The sequence below is a fragment of the Danio rerio genome, chromosome 7, assembly GCF_052040795.2.
Source record: "Danio rerio strain M-AB ecotype USA chromosome 7, GRCz13ab, whole genome shotgun sequence".
NCBI classification, from domain to species: Eukaryota; Metazoa; Chordata; class Actinopteri; order Cypriniformes; family Danionidae; genus Danio; species Danio rerio.
The window spans coordinates 17,770,512-17,792,590 of record NC_141027.1 but is presented as its reverse complement, the minus strand read 5'-3'; the positions used below and the strand labels follow the sequence as shown (position 1 = coordinate 17,792,590).

At 36.7% G+C, this 22,079-nt stretch overlaps 2 protein-coding genes across 5 annotated transcripts in view; both read left to right on the top strand.

The window, feature by feature from the left end:
- Window positions 1-801: 801 nt before the first annotated feature.
- On the top strand, window positions 802-18,051 carry men1 (multiple endocrine neoplasia I). Of its 2 annotated transcripts, XM_087258774.1 has the most exons (11): window positions 802-866; window positions 4,044-4,127; window positions 4,436-4,909; window positions 8,670-8,878; window positions 9,389-9,517; window positions 9,823-9,863; window positions 10,522-10,609; window positions 10,700-10,836; window positions 15,387-15,519; window positions 15,627-15,800; window positions 16,960-18,051. In XM_087258774.1, the coding sequence occupies exons 3-11, from the start codon at window positions 4,474-4,476 to the stop codon at window positions 17,464-17,466; spliced, it is 1,854 nt and encodes a 617-aa protein (XP_087114900.1). In that variant the 5' UTR covers window positions 802-866; window positions 4,044-4,127; window positions 4,436-4,473; the 3' UTR covers window positions 17,467-18,051.
- An 880-nt stretch (window positions 18,052-18,931) lies between these two features.
- The window catches only part of map4k2 (mitogen-activated protein kinase kinase kinase kinase 2), a 42,228-nt gene continuing 39,080 nt past the window's right edge, over window positions 18,932-22,079 (top strand). For 2 of the 3 annotated variants that reach the window (XR_015494937.1, XM_087259983.1), the window contains exon 1: window positions 18,932-19,242. Coding sequence is in view for 1 of the 3 variants with exons in the window: in NM_001040358.1 (NP_001035448.1) it covers window positions 19,150-19,242 (93 nt within the window). In the remaining 2 variants the exon portion in view is untranslated. 3 annotated transcript variants of the gene reach the window in all.

Below are 22,079 nucleotides of genomic sequence, written 5' to 3'. Positions count from 1 at the left end.
GTCTACCCCCACCCTAAACCCAACCGTCACAGTAATGTTAAAACAGTAGTAGTACTGAGTATTATTTATGCTATCTATTAAATTACCTATTAAATTTTAGTTTTTAACGCCGGCTATCCCCACCTCAACCCTAAACCAAACCGTCATAGTACTGTTAAAATATTAATTATTGTTAGGCCTATATAGTGTCATAAAAAAGACTGCTATTGATGTGCATATCGCACTTCCAGCCGACCGCATATCCGATCTAGACTTTACCCAGGTTGAAGGAAAATAGTGGAGTAAAAGTACCAATACAGCACAAAAGAGGGACTCAAGGGGAAGTATACAAATTTAAAACTAACGTTACTTAGTAAATTACAATTCCTGAGAAAAACTACTCAATTACAATGATTTGAGTATTTGTAATTTGTTACTTTACACAACTGCTGGCACAAAATCAAAAGTGATCCAAAGGTAATCCAAGTAGCGTAAGTAAAAGTAATCCAAAAACATTATTGACTAAATGACATGGTAAGTTGAAAATCAGCAAGCAACAGACTAACGTTACGCTTTGGAAGTAATTTTGTCAATACACACCAATGTATGTAAGGTGCACACCCTACTTTCGTCTCCAAACACTGGCGGTGATGTAGCAAAAACTGGCTCGCCAACCGTCATTAAACAGCAACGATGACACTACTACATTTCCCAAAATGCTTTTAGAACCCGGAAGTGATCTGTGAACAATAGGATTGCCCGGTTCAACGTTTTGACGTAGGAGCAGACTGTTTACGTCTCTGGCGTTTTGTAGAAGCTTCTGTCCTTTGACTGCGCGGCAAAAGCAAGGAGCAAAACAAAAGCATGTGGATGTAATTTCAACAAAGGTATGTTTTGTGGATGAAACAACGCATCGCGTTATTGTTTAGAAAGCAAGGCTAGAACAATATGTTTAATTCAAAACGCCCTCTAACCTAGAAAAACACCAGAAGCTAATATTTTTGTGCAAGCTAGTTAACGTTAGCTGCAGCAGCATCATGCAGATGTCCACACAGGCGCACATGGGTTGCTGTTGCGCTGTTTTCATTGCTCAAAAATTCATGCACTGGGTCGTTATTGATAGCATCTTGCATGGCATTCTTTTATTATGTCTGAATACTAGTTGTTTAAATGTAACTCTTGGTATCAGTGGAGTATACTGTAACTTACCTCGAGCTTATGCTTGAGGTAAAACGTTCAACCTGTCTAATGTCAACTCTAGCCAATCCAAAAGCTTTATTTTGGATTTGACAGCTAATTAATCCAATTTAATGTTAAGTTTTACATTTGGGACATCAAGTGTGGCTATACACGTGTCTTTGGGGATTTCCCTAAGTGACCACTTGGCATCCTTGGAGCCAGCAAGTACACACTTTAAATATTTGTCTATTTTATTTGCTGTGCTTTAAATCTGAGTCAGAAATGACCCAATAATTGCACCAGAACTGATTTTCAAAAAACATTTTAATCTTTGCTGAATCTTGCATGTCATTCACAGTATGTTTTATTGTGTTTCCAGGTGGAATATTTGCACAATATCATAATTATATGCGTCATTCTAAATAATGTGTAAAATACACATAAAACACTAAATAAATGTAATGCCGTTAAATTGTAATCAATTTAGTTTGTGCAGGGACATACATTGACCCAGAACCTTTATTTTGGCATTTTTAAGTTTCCTTTAAATTCTGACCTTGCAGTGTAAGTAACATTTCTAAATACACAAATGAAAATATTGGCTTCGAATTTCGTGCTATATTGTGCTAGATCTGTTCTATGGTAATGTCAAGTGTGTGTACTATTTTTTTTCTTAGTGTTACAGTCTAGTATGCAAAGAGTAACTCCTGCCCACTTTATCAGACACTGGTAAAATGAGATAAGACGCATTGTTTGTATCTACAGAACACAATGAGGGAGGGAGTACATTGGTCTGCTGTATTTTGATTAAACCTGATATATGGGTGTCACCTAAATTAAAAACTGTTGCAGTGAAGCATGTAATCATACTTTGCTGTTCTGGTACGTTAAACATAATTTTTGTGTATATTCAGGGTATCCGTGGGATCTTGTCAATACACACCTCAGGGCTGGGCGATATGGGCAAAATATCATATCTCCTGGAATTTTTAAGAGGAATGACGGTATACGATATATATCCGGAATTTTCCCATAAATGGTTACTTGAGAGTTAAGGCCTTTATTAAAAGTTTATTAAACATTTTTAAACTAAATATAATTCAAACACTGGGGGTTCTCCCGCTGTTTACAAATAAACAGCTGCAGAAAAAAATAACAGCTGCACAAAATCTTTAATATATAAAATACAGTACAGGTTTTTCTCCTGCTTAAAAATGTTGCACAATATTTTAAATTATAAAAAAAATCTTTGATAAATAAAAAACAGTACAGGGTTTGTCAGTAGTCAGCACTACTGTGCAAATAACAAAATAAACAGAACCGTAGAAAACAGAGCTACATTGTCAGAGCAAAAAAGGAACACACTTAAATAGTAACACAACAAAAAGTCTTGTAGGATAAAAAATCTCCACTTAACCGCTGCTTGATGGAGATTAAAGCCTGGATGCAACAAAACTATCAAAAATTAAACAGCTCCAAGACTGAGATTTTACTTATTGGCACACCCTCTAATGTTAAGAGATGTGGCAATCTCAAGTTAACAGTTGATGAATTTCTTTTAACTCCTTCTATGCAGGTGCGAAATCTTGGTGTCCTCTTTAATGCTCAGCTTAGCCTCAAACCTCATTTTAAACAGTTAACAAAAACTGCATTTGATCACTTGCGCAACATTGCCCGCATCCGTCCTTTTCTCTCAACACCAGATGCTGAAAAGCTTGTCCATGCTTTTATTACGTCTCGTCTAGATTTTTGTAACTCTTTATTTGGGGGTCTGCCAGCCAATTTACTTAAGATCTTACAATATGTTCAAAACTCAGCAACACGTGTGTTAACCCACACATCATCTCGCACTCACATTACTCCTGTTCTTCAGCAGTTACACTGGTTGCCTGTAAAGTCACGCATCGATTTTAAAACCTTGATTTTAACTTACAAAGCTGTTCATGGTTCTGCACCTGATTAATATATGTGACCTGATATCAACCTCCTCATCCTCTCGCAATCTACGTTCTGCTTCGGGGCTCACCTTGTATCAGCCCCGTTGCAAACTTAGCAGCATGGGAGGCAGGGCTTTCTCTTATCGTGCACCTAAATTGTGGAATGCTCTCCCCACAAACATCAGAAACGCCAGTTCCCTGGACTGTTTTAAGAAACTTCTTAAAACTCATCTTTTTATTATTGCTTATAACTTATGAAGCCTTCTTTTAATATGTATATTTTTATCATTATTATCATTCTTACTTTTTTGTGTATTTCATGTTCTTCTGTGTGTTGATGCTCTTGTTAGCACTTTGAGTTTGAGAAAAGCGCAATATAAATAAAATGTATTATTATTATTATTAAAAGAACCACATTGAATGTAAATATGAAACGCACAGTATTTTATTTCACAATCACAGTGTTGTTATTAGTAATCCTGTTGACCACACTTGTGTGATTTACAAACAACAATTAAATTAGCTGTATATGTTTTTAAGTTACACATTTACATGTATGTATAGTGCACAATTATTAAACAGTACACACATCAAAGATATCTTAAGTTTTTCACTCCATGTAAAAAATCCTACACCTTTTTTGTTGTTGTTTTGACTAAACTTGTTTTACTAAATATTAAACAAAGAAATGGAAATGAATAGACTATAGAAGTAATGAAATTGTTTCAGAGTAATGTGATGAAATGCTGGTAATGCATAGAAATGTAAATAGTCATTATAACAGACCAGAACGCCGAGCTAAATGTGTTATAACGTAAATGTAAAGAAGAGACCATCGTGTAATAATTTCTGAACTTATAATTAGTGAATATAAGGTGGTTTCACTTTCGAAATGTGGTATAAATTCGTCCCATTTTTGGCGTTTTTAATTCTTTTGAACACATTCAGGTGCTGCTTGTCAATTTGACAAGGCTTCTTTGTTCGTTCTTGCTGGCAATTGGCTTTGTGGCTGTTCATCAAGACGGCGACAAGGTTTGTTTGAGCTCGGGACGACCATGGCTTGTTATTATATTATTAAGGTGTAATGTCTCGTTTGTGTTTTTAAAAATGGCAGTTTCTTTGTTTTCATTCTCCTTCTGTGACTGACGTATCTCTGTAAATTAATAGTGTTCAGCTGCTTGTCTAGCTCTGCCTTTTGGTACCATTTTTACGTGCTAGGTACCTTTTGCAAAGGGTATAAAAGTTTCAGCAACTTCCTATAAATGCACACTTGAATTGTTTTGATGCTTGAAAACCAGGTTTAATCTTATGATTGTCTGATTGTATTCTTTTTATTTTAGGCTACATCAGATTGAGCTTGAAAACTCAACCACTAACCATGGGGATTCGTTCAACTCAGAAGAAGCACTTTCCTCTTCGAGGCATCGATGGAGTGGTGCAGCTTTTCGAGTCTGAGCTCAACAGCCCAGAACCAGACCTGGCCCTGCTGTCTCTAGTGTTGGGTTTTGTTGAGCACTTCCTGGCCGTCAACAGAGTGGTCCCTGTCAATGTCCCGGGCGTTCGCTTTGAGCCTCTTCAACCGGACTCCCTAAACTCCTGCTTCCCTACAGTAGAGCTGAATCTCTTATCAGCCCTCTACGAACGCTTCATGGCCCAGATTCGTGGTGCGGTGGACATGTCACAATATCGCAAACCGTCTGGCGCTTCCAGCCGAGAGCTGGTGAAAAAGGTATCCGATGTGATTTGGAACAGTCTCAGCCGATCATACTTCAAGGACAGAGCGCATATTCAGTCCCTCTTCAGTCTGATTACAGGTAAAGTTTCACAAACGTTTTGCAATCACTGTTTTAAGGCATAAAAACAATAGTGATAATGCTTTAAAATAATGGTCCATTAGTTCATGTATTTATGAACATGAACAAACAATGAACAGTACATTTATTACAGTATTTATTTGTCTTTATTGACGTCAGTTAAAATAAAGTCATTCATTGTTAGTTTCTGTTAGCACACAGCACATTCAGCACATTAACTAATGTTAACAAGCACAAGTTTGGGTTTCAATAATTCATTAGTCAAAGTTTCTCTTAAAACAAGGTGGGGGTTGTTTCCCGGTCATGAAGTTTTTGCTACCTGAAATAAACTTATTTTGCATTCTACTAATTTTATCAAGTAAAACATTCTTATTTAAAGGGCACCTATTTTACCCCATTTACAAGATGTAAGATAAGCCTTTGGTGTCTCCAAAATGTGTCTGTAAAGTTTCATCTCAAAATGCCCATCAGATTATTTAGTCTAGCCTCCAGAATCTGCCCTATTTGGTGTCTTACGCCAGTTTCACACTGCAAGCGTCAGCGGCGCGTCAGCGGCGCGTCAGCGGCGCATGAGCGGAGCGTGAGCAGCGCGTATGTCGAGCAGTAGCAGCACGCAGGCGTTTGCCTTTCACACCAGCTGCCTCTGCAGCGCGCAGCTCTTCGGCAGCTGCTGCAGAGATCAACCTATCTCTGTCTATTCTATCTAACTTTTCATCTGCACCAAGGCCCCTCCTATGCTCTTTCTTTAACCTGCAAATGTTTATTTTACAAATTTTATAGATCAAATAGTACTGTATGCTTCTCAAGCTAACATATATGAGAAGTGTCTACAGTCAGAAGACAATCGCCTGTGATATCATGTCATTTGTTTTTTGATTATCAGGTTGCTGTAGACCTAGTTATAATAATATTTATACAATATAGTTATAATGATATTTATACATGAGCAAACTAGTGTTACTTTCTCCGCTTCCTTGATGTCCAGCGGCAGATAAACAGCTCGTTAATTCATGCTCGTGCAGAGGATGAGACGGACAAAAGTAACCAATGCATGCCATTCTTTTACTTATTTTCGTGTTGTCAGATTCACAGTGGAAACAGCTCCCGGTAGGAATAACTCGAGTTAACATAAAACAAAGCCGATTAAAACTTTCTTTCTCTGCTCAGCTGCACAGAACACAGCGAGCTCTCATAATCCAGCATGCGTGTCGAACTACACTACCCACAATACACTTCGCTATGGACTACAAATCCCGTAAATATTCTATTTCCCCTCTCCTACAACACTAGTGTGCAACTTAAGCAAAACTGATACTAAATAGTTTTACATTTGGTTTTGTAGTTTGGGCCTAAATAAATGTTTGTTGCCGTTTTTAATCGTTTTAAGTTAATTTGAATGACTATATATAAACCATTTGACATTATTATAAAATTGCTACTTTTTACTGTCATTCAATGTGTTTTGGTCATTATCAATGCACTGTCACTTTAATTGAGCGTGAGCAGCGCGTCAAAAATAGACCCAGCGCCGAAACTATCGCTGCACTGCTGCTTCGGCGACGCTCACGCCTCGCTCTGACGCGCTGCTGTTTCGTGCGGTATGAAAGCTCTAATCTGTTAACATGGACGCCGAAAAAACACGCGCTGCTCACGCGCCGCTGACGCTTGTGATGTGAAACAGGTGTTAGTGTAGGGATGCACTAATCCCGATACTTGGATCGGATATCGGTTCGATACCGCATATTTTTGCTGGATCGTGTATCAGCCAGCTGGTACTGATCTAAATCCGATCTTGCGCGTGCGCTATATTCTGTGTAATTTATAAGCCAACAAAAGCCACAAAGGTAGCCTATTACAAGGCACTGTAAAGTTGTCATGTAGGTTATTATATCCTAAATGTTCTCAAGCCATCCTATAGTTTAATGTTAAGTACAGATGGATATTCGAGTGCTTAAACTCATGTTCAGTTCAGCGCTTCCCGCCACTGCGCCTGTCAATCATTCTCCATTCATTCACCATTCAAGCTGCGTGTGGCATTCATGACAACATGAAAAACTTTCTCCAAGACTATTTGTTCCTGTTAGTTTAAATACTCAGTGGAGAAATGCATTTAGTTTAGCATTAAATGGGTTCCTTTTGACCTGCAACAAGGAGTTCATTGCTGTTTCTAAATCATGCGCAGTGTCTGTTAAATCAGCAGATCGCATTCGCAACACTGAAGTAGAGAGGGTTATTACCTGCTTTTCACACACAAAGTAGGCCTACCTGAAACTTTAAAAGGCTCAATAATACATTGGACTGAATCAGCTGCGTTAAATGGTTACATAAATCGAGTTTGTTTAATATATTTTCATTAAAGTGGAATCCTATGTAAAAAATAAGGTGAACTTGACTGAGTGCTTCATTTCCCCCTTTAAAAAGGAAACATAAGCTTGACCATATGAATGTCATAATGAATGCTCAACTAATGTAGCCCATAGTTTATAACAAGCATCATGTTTAGTTAGATTGAGCCTTTTGTCATATACAGTAGACCTGTAGGTCTGTTATTTTTACTAAAGAAGATAAATTATTTGAGTTCATCACCAGAAATATGGAAACTGTATTATTTTAGTATAAAAATTAAATTAGTTAATAAAAATGAAGAACAACAGCACAGTATCGGGATCAGATCTGTATCGATCAATACTCAGAATTTTGGTATCGAGATCTGTGTAGCTATTTTTGTAGCGCGTGGCTTAAAATCCAAATGAGCTGCTTCTCCCCACCCACCGTTCCCACTTGTGAGTCTGTTTGTCATACATTGTCAGATAAACAGCAGTCAGTGATAGAGACAGACAGATGACGCTGAAAAACAGCTCATTAGAGCAAAACACCAAGTAGGTTTATTTCATGTTTTTGTGGTTAGGATAAAATTTATGTCAATAACAATAATCACTGGACTTTTTATTTTTGACACTATATTGATTCAAAGGCCAATCACAAAGCAGAAATGTGCAACAATGAGAATGTAAAAGTGTGTTGATATTTGAGAATTTTGGGCCACCGAAAATGTTATTTAATGGACCCTCTAATTTTTCTGGCTTCAGTCATTGTTACTATACTCTTAAATCTGGAAGCATTAACAACTTATATCAAAGTATATATTGTTATTGTTCAATATGGAAGATAATTATCAAGATTACATTTTTGCCATATTGCTCAACCCTAGTTTCAAGCACAAATGTTTCAGTTGGTGATGTCCTAAATTAAGAAGTGCAAAAGTAAGAGTCTGTATTCTCTGTGCGTTCAACATGGTTGAATGTATGAATGAGTGAATACTAGAAATTCATAGAGAGCTACAAATTTTGGAGGGAATGTGGAGACAGTTAAAAATGCATATTTTTTACTCATTTATGAATAGAAATCTTTTTAATTTAAGCTTAAATATAAACTGCATATCAATATAAGTTGCATACGGTCTAGTCGCAGAAATATTTTAACGGATCCACAGCACAAATCGAATCTGAATTTTCCGCATATGGAGATAATCGGAACTCCAACACAGGTCCCGGACTGCTCTCCATGGGAAATTAATGACTTCCGGTCTGTCATTTGTTGTGTATAGTGGAAAGGCGGCTTTAAAAGTGTAATATGGAAGTTTTTCCATTTACACTGAAAAACATAAACAAGTGCATGAAAAACTGTATTTTTGCTTGCACTCATTAAATTGCATGTTTGATTTAAATGATGCTAATTAATTGTCATTTTTGTTGGTAAGGCACTAAGCTGGACAGCTCAGGAGTTGCATTTGCAGTGGTTGCTGCATGTCAGGTGTTGGGTCTGAAAGATGTTCATCTCGCTCTCTCTGAGGATCATGCCTGGGTGATTTTTGGCAAGGGTGGGGAAGAAACTGCAGAGGTCACATGGCATGGGAAGGGAAACGAAGACAGAAGAGGTCAAACTGTCAGTGCTGGAATCAATGAAAGGGTAATGCTTTGATCTGATATTGATGTTTACCACAATATAATGAGCACTACTGTATATTCACAAACACTGCCCCTGCAGAACTGTTGAAAGTTAGTTTTTTGTTTAAAGAAATTAATGCTGTAATTCATCAAGGATGTGTTCAGTTGTTCTAAAGTAAAATGATATTAATAGTGTTACATAATGTTAAATAACTTAAATGAATGCCTTGCCATTAATAAAAGAATTCTGAGTTAATTAAACTAAATAATTAATGAAATGTCGATATTTTAAATGAAAAAATGATCCAGTATTTCACAGTAATATTTTTGTTACAGTAAATTTGAGCAAATAAATGTAGCCTGAAGAGCATAAAAATGTCTTTAGAAAAACAAGAATTCTAACAGACCTTTTAGAATAGTCCTCAAAAATTAGATTTGACTGAGATTACTAAAATTAGATTTGTTTTGTAATCTTCAAAATGCATTTTGTGAATCTGCACCTCATTTATGTATTTTTCTTCCATTTCATTAGAGCTGGTTATATCTCAAAGGCTCTTACATGAAGTGCAACAGGAATATGGAGGTTGCGTTCATGGTTTGCGCCATCAATCCATCTTTAGATTTGCACACAGACAGTACCGAGTTAATCCAGCTCCAGCAAGTATGTCTTCAATCTGTCCTTTTTTGTTTTAAGAATTTATTACATCATATTTTTATTTTTATTTTCTTGGATTAGATTAAAAATCTGTTTTTATTTTTTAAATTTAAATTTGTTCAATAACTATGTGCAATAACTTTTTTTTAAAGAGACAAATATGAAAGTGTTAAAATGCAGAGATTGTTCTAAATTGTACCAACATATATAACATATTATGTACTGTACCTATATTTGTGGATGTGTGTACACATATTTATTCATCTATTGACAAGCAGATTGGTTTCCGACATTTTATTTCTCTTTTGCAGAGGCTGTTGTGGCTACTGTATGATCGAGGTGATTTGGAAAGGTGTGATATTATTATATATTAATACATTTGTGATATTTCAGAGCAGGGATGTTGACCATTTGAGCTGATGTAATGTATTCTTAAAGGGATAGTTCACCCAAAAATTTAAATTCTGTAATTTTTCTTGCCCTTCACTTGTCACAAACATGTTGATGTTTCTTTCTTCTGTTGAACACAAAGCAAGACATTTTAAAAAATGTGGGAAACTGGTAACCATCGACTTTCGTAGTATTTGACTGTGAAATCAATGGTTTCTAACATTCTTCAAAATATCTTCCTTTATATTTAACAGAAAATGGAACCCTTTGAGTAAATATAGTCAAGTTTTGTTTTATTGTCGTTTCGCTTTATGTGTGGACATAAAATGGAACAAAATTTCCTGTCTCACAGGACCACGGTGCTACATAAATTAACAATCATAAATATGACCACAACATTGGACATGAGAGCTATTTTAAACCTATACATAACTAACATACTGAAGCGGAAATTTAACTACTCACTATACATAAACTATAAATACTTAACTATGCACATGACTGTATAAGTACTTTTACATAAGGCAGAACAATATTGTGGAAGATAAGTGGGAGTAAATGTAGTTTTTTGGGTGAAACAACCCTTTAATATTCATTCTCTTGTACTTGGTGTGTTACAGGTATCCTATGGCCATGGGCACTTTGGCTGACCTTGAAGATCAGGAACCCATGACTGGGAAAGAAAGCCCTCTGTCCATTCACCTTAAGGTATTTGATCAAACCTGCATCACAAATATTTGCAAGGCTGTCATTATTATAATGCACTAATCCGTTTGGTCCCTTTTTTTGTATTTCCAGGCTGTTGAATCTGCTAAAAAGTATTATAACAATGAGCACATCTACCCTTACATGTATCTGGCTGGGTACCATTACAGGCACAGGGAAGTCCGGGAGGCTTTGGGTTCCTGGGCTGAGGCAGCATCAGTAATGCAAGAGTAAGTTAAACGCCACAGAAAATGTTTTTAAAGAGCGCCTATTTTGCATTATAAACGGTCATGTTTTGGTTTTGGTGGTCTCCAACAACAGGCTGATATGCATACAAGGTCAAAAAACACTTCTATTGTCTTATAATATGCATTTATTTTTACCTAATTATCCCAATGACTCCAATATGATTTGATCAGTGATTCATTTGTTCCCAAACCCCTCCTGCCTAATCTTTGCTGAATGGGCCAATGACCCAGTCTATTGTAATTGGTTGGCTGGGTTCAGAGTGAGACAGAGAGAAACGCCCAACACGGTTATAAAGTAGCATGCAGAGCATGTGAGAGCCCAATGCAGGAATGCAATAAAGCAATGCAGTTAACGCCAGCCTATATTCTATTCTTAACCCCATCCCCAAGTAATAACAACGACACACATTCAGTATTAATCCACACAGTGGCAAAAGTTTAACTATTTTAAAAATTGAACGTGCCTCGCATGTGAGGAACAGCTGATGATGGCCATAGCAAAGGGGAACAGCAGAGGATCATGAGTTCAGAAACGCATTTAAATCGGTAAAGGAAAAAGCATGCGTCGTGTTTTCAACATGGTTTTGGATACAATATGTGAATAACCCACACAGATTTAACCTGAGAGATACAGTACAAGCACTGATCTATTATACATAGGTGATTACAAGCCGCGCAGAGCAACAGTTGAAGACACATATTTTGCTAACCACACAAAACGAGGCAAAACATTTTTTTACACTTATATGATTTGGAGGAGGAAGAAACTGGTCCATATGGACTATAACAGTTACTGACAAAGTCCCTGTCAAAGTCTGACAAAGTCCCATACATAATAGTCTGCTCCTTCCTTTAATAGCAAACGGCCGACAAATCCCGCATTGTAGGTTATTGTATCGATCATCAGAAAAATGACAGGAACTAGGACACAGCACTAGGTTGGCTATACTGTGGTGTTGTTGTGAAAATGAACTTTAACCGCTTATTTCCTACAGCCGAATCTCCATCTGTTAGTGATCGTTTACTTCATGTCATGGTCCAGTGCCGTTATCTGCCGCGCTCCACTAGCATCTAAAGGGAAAGGCACATTCACATTTTACCGTATCCAGCACTTTATATTTGATGATGTACCGGATCGATGTCGATGCGTAAGCAAAAGATCCGAACCCAATTCAATTTATTTATTCGAGTCTGAGTCGACTATTTTATTAAAGAATCAGTAGTTTTAAGCACTTTCAGATTTAAACCTCAGCTGGATGTTTCCAGGCCATTTTAAAAAAAATCCATAATAGGGGCTCTTTAAAATCTTTTGAGTGTTGAAGAATTGGGTATGCAAAGAGTGTATACTTACAAATAGGAGTGAGTGCAGTTTTTATTTCTTAATTTCATTATTTAAGTGAATAGGAAATCTGAAATATCTACCCTGAGGCAATTCTAATTTCTAACGTCAATACATTTCCTTAAAGGCATAGTTCACCCAAAAATGAAAAGTCTTTCGTCATGTTCCAAACCTATTTGTGTTTCTGTTAAACCCAAAGAAGATTTGTAAGATAATTTACTTTTTATGTCCTTATTTATTTATTTGTTTTATTTGTTTGTTTATTTATTTAATTACAATTTAATTATATTTATTATTATTATTTTATTATATTTTTTATGTGGGGGTCAAAATTTCAAATTACATGAACGAGTTATATTATCTTTTTTGATCGATGTAAATTTTATGTCATGTTTTTGCACTAAAAACGTTCAGTAAAATTATAAAATAATTAGGAAATTTTTTTAAAAGAATATAAGAATATTAGAAATATTAAAAAACACAAAGAAAATATATTTTGAAGCATGTTACCAATTGATAGTCATTGTTCATAGTATTTTGTTATTAATATGGAAGTCAGTGGTTACGGACATTCTTGAAAAAATATTTTATGTTCAACAGAACAAAGAGATTTATGAAAGTTTGGAACTTTTATGAGCTTTTGGAAAGTAAATGATAAGTACGTTTTCATTTGTTTTGGTAATTCATCATTTCTTTTATGTTTATTATCTGTTAAAACAGCAGGGGGCAGTGTTGTGATGCATCCATTTGAATTCTGTTGACAAATTTGATCCGTTTGAAACCTCTTATTGCTTGTAATTTCTTTCTAGGTAAAAAATGGCCAAATCAATCTCTGCACTAAGATTCTGTTACTGCTCCATAATAATGAATAAATGACACAACATAATAACTTGTGAAGCCCCTTGATGCTCATACTGAATGGAAAACACATGGTTTGCCAGCATTGTCTGTGTTGCCTCATGCTGCTTGTCTTTAGAAAGCTCATTCCTGTCTCAGCCTTGGCATCAGTCCCTGTTGAGAGAGAGACAATCTGTACTTTCCTCCCTTTAAACACACAGTGCAGTGGACAGAGGGCTAAAAATACTATAGTCTAATGTCCAGAAGGATGTCTGCACAAAGCATGCCTAGAACTACAGCTCACTCCCATCCACTTCCTTTTCCTGCTCTTCCTGTATCCTTTTCCTTCATGACAACATCAGCTATCTCTACCTTCTGTTTCTCTGACGTGCTTTTTTGTTTGTGCCTGTTTAATCCGGGGCTTTCTGGCAGGTTGACAGGTTTTCTGCATCATAAACTACACAGTTATGATTATATAGGTTTTATTGATGATAATATATGTCTATACACACATATACAAACATAAACATGGATGTGTTGATCATAGGAGGCTGCCATTTAACTCTTAAAACCATATACAATTTAATAACATTTTAAAGGTGCTGTATGCAAGTTTGACACTCAGTGGTTGTACTAGGTATTGCAACTCTGGTTCAAAAGACATTCAAGAGCAGGTTGCCAGATTGACAACACCAACAAAGCAGTGGAGTTGCAAGGTGGGGGCTTTGGGGGCTTAAGCCCCTGATGTTTTATCAAAAGCCCCTGATCTTTTAGAATATGTTGCACTTAAATAAAAATAGGAAGTATAACATTTATTTTGTTATCCAAGTACTTAAAATTAGCACATACATCACCCACATTCCACTTAACGCAGTGTTTGTGTCGGGTAATTAAAAAGTCAGTTGTTTAGCTGTACCTGTTTCTACTGGCAGGTGGGAGTGGCACTGTTGTTACATGGTGTGAAAAAAATCCCGCCACTGCACTGTATTCATTCATTCATTCATTATTTTAAGGACTTATTTGGGGCTAAGCCCCTTATCCCTTTCGACCCTAGCAACGCTCCCGCAACAGGCTGATTTATGTTGTGTTTGAAATAAAAGCAAAGGCTTGCGATAGAATGTTTTAAATTAGGGGTGTCAAAATTAATTGTTTCTTCGGTGCACCATGATGCAGACGCGGACAATAAGTTATCTGTTCAGTAATAATCATAACCGGTTATTATGTAGTGACGTCATTTATCTCCTATGCGCTCTGTCTCGAGGGAGGTGAGCGCGATTATTTACAACACTCAGCCAACTCAGGGCTGGTCTGTGGCATAGGCACCATAGGCAAATGCTAAGGGCGCTGTATATCCAGGGGGGCGCCAGAAAGGAACGCGATTCAGTTGGTTTTGTTTTCGATATTCCTGACACACATTCAGTTATAGACGGCAATAACTCAAAAACCTCTTACCCTAAAAAGATCTAAAGTGTGTTTCCTACAAAAAGACAAAGCTGGTTATGTTTCACAGCTGTCTTTCTTTTTTTCGCTCGACATTACGAGCACTGCTATATTTGAGCCCTGGCAATATGTGTTTAGCTGGGAGAGCTCGCGCTGAGAGGAGCTCTCAGTAAGGGACCGTCGGAAAAGTGCTTCTTTTTTTCGTTTTTTTTTTTTTTTCGTTTTTCTGCTCCGCTCAGCGTAAGCTCTCCCTGTTGCGAGGGCTTAAGTGTGTGTGCGTGTGTGTGTGTGTGTGTGTGTGTGTGTGTGTGTGTGTGTGTGTGTGTGTGTGTGTGTGTGTGTGTGTTTGTTTGTTTGTTTAGTGCTGTCTATGTTTGTGTATGTGTTTGAATGAGAGACAGTGTGGTACTGTATGTCTGTGTGTTTATACAGACAGCTTGTTATAGCCTCCCCCCTAAAATATAACACTGTATATGAAAAGCATCGTCAATGCACCGTGCTGTACGATATCGTATTGAACCGAATCAAAGGCATGATTATCGTAACCGAACCGAACCGTGAGACTAGTGTAGGTTCACACCTCTATTTTCCATATTAAAAAAGAGTTTTTATCCTAACCAACACCAGACGTTTATATTTTAGAAACGGTTTCCATTTTTTGCAGCTGATCAACAGAAAACTGACAATGATCACTCCAGGTACCCTTCATGTGCTTTATTCAGAATACAAACATAGTATGGTATTTTTATGCTTTAGAAGAGTCAAAAACTTGCATACAACACCTTTACCTATATTTTTTTAGTGGTGTATACAAAATGTATTTAAAAATGTAAAATTGGAAGTTGTATTATACCACTATTATTTTCTTCAACTTGTCTGCGTGTAGTCTAAAACAAGATTTTTATTTTCTTTACAGTTACAACTATTGTAGGGAAGATGAGGAGATCTACAAGGAGTTTTTTGACATTGCTAATGATGTCATTCCGACACTCCTTAAAGAGACCGCAGCTGCTGCTGAAAGTGAAGGCACAGATGAAGCGGAAAAAGAGGTCTTGTGTAATTAAAGATTAAAAAGCATTTAGAAAATGATTATATTTAGAATAAAGTTGTGAACAAGTCTTTCTCTTGTCCTCTATTCATGCTATTTCCTCAAAAGGACCAGCCCAGAGAAGCAGCTGCTTTGACCGCCCTTCAGGACCCAGAATGCTTTGCTCACTTACTCCGGTTTTATGATGGGATTTGTAAATGGGAAGAAGGAAGTCCCACACCAGTGCTTCATGTAGGCTGGGCCACTTACCTGGTTCAGTCTCTAAGTCGCTTTGATGCACAGGTAAAAACTCCTCAATTTTCACAAATTCAGGTGTTATTAAAAGAGCACTCCACATTTTTGGTAATAATTTGACAACTCATCTAGAGGTAAACAGTTTAGTTAAATTTTTATGAAAATTATTTCATCCAATCTTCAGGTAGATCTCAAGAACTCCCCTGCTGTAGTAGCTAATGAATAGATAGTGATTGCGTTTAAGGGGTAACTACTTACGAGAAGCTTGTCAATGGTGCCGATTTGAATTAGTCAATTAACTTGAGTTGCATGTTTTTGGACTGTGGGAGGAAACTGGGGAACCCGGAGGAAACCCATGTGAACTCGGGTAGAACGTGTAAACTCTGCACAGAAACGTTGGCTGGCTTGGTAAGGACTAGAACCAGTGACATTCTTGCTGTAAAGCAACAGTGCTAACCACTAGGCCACCATGCCACCCATCTAGGAAAGGAGGAGGAGTAGGGGTGGAAGGAGGGATTCTTTAAAATGAAGATGGCTGTTATGTGTCACTTAGGGTATTTATAGTGGCTAAGGAATCATCTGATTGGTTGATCAAAATTAAATAATGCGTGACCAACCGCAAGTAATCATGAGCACATGGTCCTCTCGAAATAAGTTTATAAATAAACTTCACAAAGATACAATAAAACAAACCTCATACCTCTTTGGAGTGGAGCGGAGTAAATGTAAAATCTGTAAATCCTGCATTTTGCATTCTGAAGCACATGTCTAACGCAATTGTTGCCCAGTAGCTCGCAACAAAACAATCTATGATTACGTTTTCAAAGTCCCACATACTTAGTAAATTAAATATATGCTTTAAAATAACTAATGGAGAGAAGCAATCATTGTTTTCTAGCTATATTAATGATCTCAGAGCTACATGAGTCTGGGTTTTCTTGATGATGTCAAATGTGTATGAACAACCTAAAGTAGTCATGCATGCAAATGCAGAGGGCATGGCACTTGAGTCTTATCCAGTGGGGTTTTACACTCATGGAATTTACATAATAACGAATAAACAATGGTCTCTGAGGCTCACAGTTTGTCTATTTCTATATACTGATCTCTTAATATTCTACTATGCTTTGGTATAGTCATAGGTTCATTATGGGGCACCTTTAAATGAACATTCATCATCTGATGCCATGTATTTACTCTTTCTCAGATCAGGCAAAAGGTGTCGATCATCACCAAAGACACAGAGCCAGTGGATGATGATGACCAGTCCAGTGAGGACCTGCGGGAGGGGCGTAGGCGAGGCCCAAGACGGGAATCCAAACTAGATGAACCAGCAGGATCGGCTTCTCCAAATCCAGCACTGCCTGCTCAAAATCAAAACCCAGTTCCCAAAAAAGTGGGTGGAGAAGGAGGCCGGCGGCGCTCCTCTGCTAGTACTCGAGGTAAAGAGGCAGATGGCAAAAACGAACCATCATCCCCAAGTCCCATACCATCACCATCCCAGCCTCCCGCTGTTCAGGGAGGACCGGTGGTGGTTTTCCACAGCGAGAAGATGAAGGGTATGAAGGAGCTGCTCTCGGCGGCCAAGGTCAACTCTAGTGCCATCAAACTGCAGCTGACAGCTCAGTCTCAAGTGCAGATGAAGAGACAGAAACCCACAGCTTCTGGAGATTACACCTTGTCCTTCATGAAACGCCCTCGCAAAACCCTTTAAAGTGGCTCATTTATATACATAAATATAAATATATATATTTTCTACCTTTTACATTTTCACCTGGACGGATTTTTTTTTTTGATCACGTGCAAATGACTGATTTGCCAATGTTATAAGCTGATGCTGAGTTAATTATCTAATTCAGTTCCTCAAAATCATTTCAAGTTGGCGAACTTGTCTATCATAAACCAGCAATTTTGTTTCATTATATAATAAAGGAATTTTATTAATTTGCCTTAATTTTGTATATTGACCATTTGATTTGATAAATCCAAATGACAAAGAGCCAAAGTGATTGTCTTTTGTTGTGTCAAGATTTTATTTTAAGATGCAATTATGTTTTTCAGATAGCTGGTTGTCTGCAATACAGTGAAACTTGTGTTTGCTTTCAAGTCTAAATGTTGTATTCAGAAATGTTGGGGCTCTCAGTCTACATATGAAGGTCTTGCACTTGTTTTATTGCTCTTCACACAAACTGCTGAAATCCATAGCTGACCTCGAGTTTATTAGTTTAGTTTTATTTTTCAAAACTATTTTGTCATTGTTAAAGTATTTTCTGTAAAATAAACGATTGGAAGAAAACTAGCATATGTTTGTTGTCTTTTACTCTGTCACACATGTTCATTCATTCATTCGTTCATTTTCTTTTCGGCTTAGTTTGTTTATTAATCAGGGAGCCACAGTGGAATGAACCACCAACTTATCCAGCATATGTTTTATGCAGCTGATGCCTTTCCAGCAACAACCCAACACTGGGAAACACCTATACACACTTGCATTCACACACATGCACTACGGAAACCCACACAAACACAGGGAGAACATGCAAGCTCCACACAGAAACACCAACTGGCCTAGCCGAGGCTCGAAGTAGCAACCTTTTTGCTGTGAGGCGATCGTGCTACCCACTGAGCCCTGTCACATATGTTGTCGAGGCTAAATGACAATAATGTGATCACCTATTGATGCTGTGCACATGCGCAAAACAGCGAAGAGTGTCGTGTGGCGATGAGTAGAGCCCGCTCGTGTTCAGTGACTCGGTTCATTTGAACGGTTCTTTTAAAAATATACTGTATTGTATATGTAAAAGCCAGTGTTTCTTTTACATTTTTAATACTTTAATTCTTGACTTCTTTACTTTTGATTGGGTTTAATTTTTAGCTATGTTTACGTTTTGTAAAAGAATAAGTGTTTGTTGTAATTCCATTCACACTCACAAGTGCATTTTACGTAACCTATCTAAATACGTTTATGTATTTATTTGCACGTTTAAATGAAGTGCTGTTTATTAAAACCTAAATAAACCACTTCAATAAAGCGTTGACTCGAGAACATAGACAGTAAAAACCGTTAATCAGTTATTTTAGTTCATGAATTATTCAAGCCAGCGCAAACCAATTCACTAAAAAGATCCGACTCTAGAGAATGAATCATTCTCGAATAGGACAATGCTATGTTTGAGTCCACACACGGGCGCGCGAGTAAGGACAGGCGGCGAGATTATCAGACGCTGGTTACCCTGATAGACTGGATATAAAAAACGTTTTTAAAATCACTGCTAAATCAACACCTTTTCGTCATTTACTCCTTTATTCACCACTTTTAAGGACAGCACACCAGGATGAGCTACATCAGACTGTGTGACAGCTGTCATGAGTAAGTGAAACACCAAGATCTGCGGGCATGAATACTATTGGAGTTTCATTTTTGGATCCCTTGGATGACTATGAGATTATTCAACGTATCGGGAGCGGCACTTATGGAGATGTCTTCAAGGTGAGGATAAAATAAAGGGCTATAGGGTTGCATTGTTGTCTTGAAATTACCGTATATGGTTATTATTATTCGGCATGTTAAATGCTAAAGAGCCGTGTGATACTATCATTGTACCATACCACCTCAGCACTGTTGATCTTTCTTTCTTTCTTTCTTTCTTTCTTTCTTTCTTTCTTTCTTTCTTTCTTTCTTTCTTTCTTTCTTTCTTTCTTTCTTTCTTTCTCACTATTAGAAACCTTACTCACCAAAATGTCTTTCACTTACAATAAATTATGCATCTAGACCTATTATATTTAAATTATATTTTAAAAATACCTCAAAACAGATTGTAATTTGAACATTAATTGCTGATCTTTTATTGTTTCAGAAAAATGTGATGCATACTGTATTAGTAACCAATTACCAACCAAAGAAAAACAACCCCATCCTGACAGGGCCATAAAATCAAATATACACATGGAATAAATATATATATATATATATATATATATATATATATATATATATATATATATATATATATATATATATATATATATATATATAAAGGGCAAAAAAACATTAAGACAATTACAGTTTAACACATATACAGTTTAAATTTATTAGCTCCCCTTTGATTTTTATTTTCTTTTTTCAAATATTTTCTTAAATGATGTTTAACAGAGCAAGCAAATTTTCACAGTATGTCTGATAATATTTTTTCTTCTGGAGAAAGTCTTATTTGGTTTATTTCGGCTGGAATAAAAGCAGTTTTAATAAAAAAAAAAAAAGCATTTTAAGGTCAAACTTATTAGCCCCTTTAAGCTCTATATTTTTTTCGATAGTCTACAGCACAAACCATGGTTATACAATAACTTGCCTAATTAACCTAACCTGCCTAGTTAACCTAATTAACCTAGTTAAGCCTTTAAATGTAACTTTAAGCTGTATAGAAGTGTCTTGAAAAATCTCTTGTCAAATATTATTTACTGTCATCATGGCAAAGATGAAATAAATCAATCATTAGAAATGAGTTATTAAAACTATTATGTTCAGAAATGTGTTTAAAAAATCCGCGCTCTGTTAAACAGAAATTGGGGGAAAAATAAACAGGGGAGCAATTTTTTCTGACTTCAACTGTACATTCCAATGAAAGTGAAAATATATTAAAGCAAGCCATAACAAACACAGAGCACATATTAACACAGTCAACGACCGTTAAATACTTGATTCACATTTTTAAAAATTCTTTACAATTGCCACTATACCAATTTTTACCCAGCAAAATGTGTTTAATAACCTTAAAAATTAATAATATTTAGTATGACCACTTATTCCTTTATGCATTTTAATAAGTACATATTAGAAAGCATGCTGTACGGCGACAGAACATTAATCCACCCATAGTTTAACTTTTTATTTCTGAAATATTAGACAATTATCTGAAATATTAGACAATTTACTTGCATTTAATATGCTTTTTTGTGATAGGCTAAGTTGGCTATTTGGAAATGTGATGCTGACGTCTCCCCTTTGACTCTATGCTAAGTATTAGAATACATTAGGCACATGATCTTTCTTGACAGACTGGATGGTTTTGTTTTGTAAAGTGATAGTATTCACAGCATGTGCGCAAAACCACACACTCCATCCAACAAATTGAACACAAGCTGAAAAGTGAAAAGTGTCACCTTTCAACAAAATATTTAATACTCTCCTGTCCCTTACAATAGCCCTGTAAATACAGAAAACCGTGAAAAAACAGATGCAACATCAAGTAGCTCTCAAAAGTAAAGTGGAATAGCATTAGGTTGGCTCAGGAAAAGAATTTACTCAACCACAGCATTAATGGAATGTTACAAATGTAGACCTTAAAGCCACATAAGACACTGGCAGGTGTGGTAGTTTCATTTCTCGAGAAGTTTAAAGTGCAAAAATGTTGTTGCTATTCGTGTGTATCTCTTTTATATGTGTTTTGCTAAAGTAATGTAACGATTGTGTCGCACTGTAGCACACAGTCCACTCTATCATAATGCATTGGGCGAGCCAACCACCCCACAATGCCCATCTCACAATGCACAAAGAATCCTTTCTAGTGTCCTCCAGCTCTCTCAACTTGGGGTAGAAAGTTCTCAAGATCTAAAAATGTTTCAGGGTGAGGATTCCCAGCTGTGTTCCAGCAAAACAGGCTGTTTTGTGTTTGATGGACTTTGTCAGCTCTGACCATGCCAGCAGACAGAAAAACAAGCTCTGGTGGAGATTTTCTGGTCAGAGTGTGGACAGATATTCAGCCCGAGTCATTGTTTTTTGGGTTGTGGGAGCGTTATTTCAGGTTGCGCAGTCAAACCATTAATTCGAATGTTGCACTGTTGCTTTAGTCATGACAGGAAGCCCTCTGGCATGCCAGGAAAAACAACAGGAAGGCAGCTCAGTAAAGTTCCAGGTTTTGTCCAGAAATGCTGGATTTGTTATGTTTATGAGTAAGCTAACTCAAAGCCAAAATGGAGGCCTACTTTCTTGTAGTCTTTTATATTTGGGCCGTCAATAGCTGATTATATAAATATACTGTAAAACATATGTTAGTTAACAGTTTCTGTGTTTTGTGATTGTTTTTGTTTATTTACAGTTGTGATTTACATCGTTCATCTCTGCTCTGTTCAATTTTGATGTTGGAAGTTTAACTTTACAGTTTGACAAAGTGGCTTTTATTGTCATTTTAGTAGTTTGATATAATATAATGTATGAGAAGTAGTGAATAGAGAAATAAGGCTGTAAAATAACTTAAAAAGTACTGGCAGTTTATTACAAGGTTTTTGTGCTTTAATATACCTCCTGCTTCAAATGTTATCACTGGATTG